This window comes from Colobus angolensis, unplaced genomic scaffold (assembly GCF_000951035.1).
Source record: "Colobus angolensis palliatus isolate OR3802 unplaced genomic scaffold, Cang.pa_1.0 Scaffold42, whole genome shotgun sequence".
NCBI classification, from domain to species: Eukaryota; Metazoa; Chordata; class Mammalia; order Primates; family Cercopithecidae; genus Colobus; species Colobus angolensis.
The window spans coordinates 3,293,409-3,295,627 of NW_012117599.1; the positions used below are offsets into that span (position 1 = coordinate 3,293,409).

The following is a 2,219-nucleotide window of genomic DNA, read 5'->3' on the forward strand; positions in this document are numbered from 1 at the left end:
AGACCAGCCTGGCCAACAAGGTGAAATCCCGTCTCTACTAAAAATACAAAAGATTAGCTAGGCATGGTGGCGTGTGCCTGTAATCCCAGATACTACTCAGGAGGCTGAGGCAGGAGAATCACTTGAACCCGGGAGTGGAGGTTGCAGTGAGCTGAGATCACACCATTGCGCTCCAGCTTGGGCAACAAGAGTGAAACTCCATCCCAAAAAAAAAGAAAAGAAAAAAATTATGCTGAAGTACCTGTAGCCAGATGCCAGGGTATTTTGGGGTTTGGAAGTACTGCAAATGGATTTCTAGTTGAGGCTGAGCTTCTGTGAGGAGGGATGAAGTGGGGCTGATAGAAAGTTTCTAGCTAAATACCTGCATCAAGCCAAATTTAAGCCCCCTGTGGTCCCAGCCATCTTGCAGGACAGATCCGCCATGACTTTCCCGGGAGATGATGGCTGCAATGACAGCAGGGTCCACACAGTGTCTCTGCCCAACTTCTTTGATCAGAGTCTGGTAAGGTTTTATGGCCCTCAGATCCATCTCAGCAAACATTTCAGAACCACGGATCCCTACATCAATAGAAAAGAAACTGTTTTTCTGGGCATGGTTGTGTGTGCCTGAAGTCAGTCTCTGCTACTCAGGAGGCTAAAACAGGAGGATCGCTTGAACCCAGGAGGAGTTTGAAACCAACCTGGGCATCATAGCGACAGCCCAATTCAAAAAAAAAAAAAAAAAAAGAAAACCGAAATAAAGAATTTAAAGTTAAAAAAAGAAAAGAAACTGTTTCTTCTACTTCAGAAGAAAACCATTTTTTTAAATTTGCTAAGTTAGCCACAGCCTCTGATCACTGCTAATGGCTTGGGACAGCCATTCTAAGACATCCTTTTGATTTCTGACTGCAGAAACAGACAGGTCCACAACCCCCAACAGGTGCCGCTTCTGCTGTTTTTTCTCCTTCAAATTGCTCATGCCTGTAATCCCAGCACTTTTGGAGGCCGAGGTGGACGGATCACTTGAGGTCAGGAGTTCAAGACCAGCCCGGCCAACATGGTGAAACCCTGTCTCTACTAAAAATACAAAAATGAGCTGGACATGGTGGCAGGCACCTGTAACCCCAGCTACTCAGGAGGCTGAGGCAGGAGAATCGCTTGAACCTGGGAGGCGGAGGTTGTAGTGAGCCGAGATCCTGCCATCGCACTCCAGCCTGGGTGATAAAGTAAGACTCTGTCACGCACACAAAAAATTCTGCCACACTGGTGCACTGGGAAGCCTCTTGGACTAGGAGTCAGCCAATGTATGTTTCAGCCTGGCTCTGCCACTAGCTGGTTCTGTGCTATTGGGAAGTACCCCCTCCTTGCTGAGTCTCTGGGCTCTGATTTGTAAATTGAGGGGTTGGGGTCCGATGTGACCTTGTGGTTGCTGCCAGCTCAGACACCCTAAAACCAGGATAACATGATGAAGACGACTTTGGAACAGTATTGCTTCAAATGCTCATGTGTAACATGAAGCAAACACAGCAGCACCACCCAAAAGGCAAAGCCAAATTCTAATATTTATTCAAGCAATAGTTTCAATACATGGAAACAAACACAGCTGGACAAGGTTTGGAAAGAATGAGGGTGAAAAATGAAAAGAAGCAGGTTGTCAGATTGGTCAGGATTGTGTTTTTTGCTCATTTTTTATTTTGGTACTATTGTCATCATGATGATTATACCCTTTCAAAATTAAGTGACTTCCTGAGAAATAATCTGAAAACGATGAAAGGGGAAAAGCCACATTTGCTCTGCCTTTCACTTACCGCAGTTCATCACGTTGTTTGCATCACAAGTGGCCCCAGAGGTCTTCATGGTCATGATGTCCCCGTAGCAGCCGTGGTACAGGCGCGGATGTAGGTGAGGGTTCATTGAGTGGGTGAAGGGGTATGAGCCCCTGGAAGTGCCTAGAGGCGGGAGCATAACTCACATGAATCCTGTGAGAAGATACTGCTTGGGTTGCTGCAATAAACACCACAGAACCAAAGGCGGAAGGCCGCAGACAGAACTCCCCAACTCTCCTGTTGCCATTATTTGTTCATCAGACAGAAGATCCCTGTGCCCACTCTGCTCCGACCTTTTGTTTTGTTTTGTATTAACACAGCACGTAATCCAAAAACACCATGCAAAATATTATGAAATTCATCTCTTATAGATCCTAAATACATATGCAGTCTGTTTTTTCCTTTTTTTTTTTT

General features: G+C 45.6%; 1 protein-coding gene across 2 annotated transcripts in view; it reads right to left on the reverse strand.

Annotated features, from left to right (window-relative positions):
• The window catches only part of LYG2 (lysozyme G-like 2), a 12,652-nt gene that overhangs the window by 3,046 nt on the left and 7,387 nt on the right, over positions 1-2,219 (reverse strand). For both annotated transcript variants that reach the window (XM_011956559.1, XM_011956560.1), the window contains 2 exons: positions 1,788-1,928; positions 362-558 (listed from right to left, as the gene is read on the reverse strand). In XM_011956559.1, the coding sequence (XP_011811949.1) occupies positions 362-558; positions 1,788-1,928 (338 nt within the window). The remainder of the gene's footprint in view (positions 1-361; positions 559-1,787; positions 1,929-2,219) is intronic.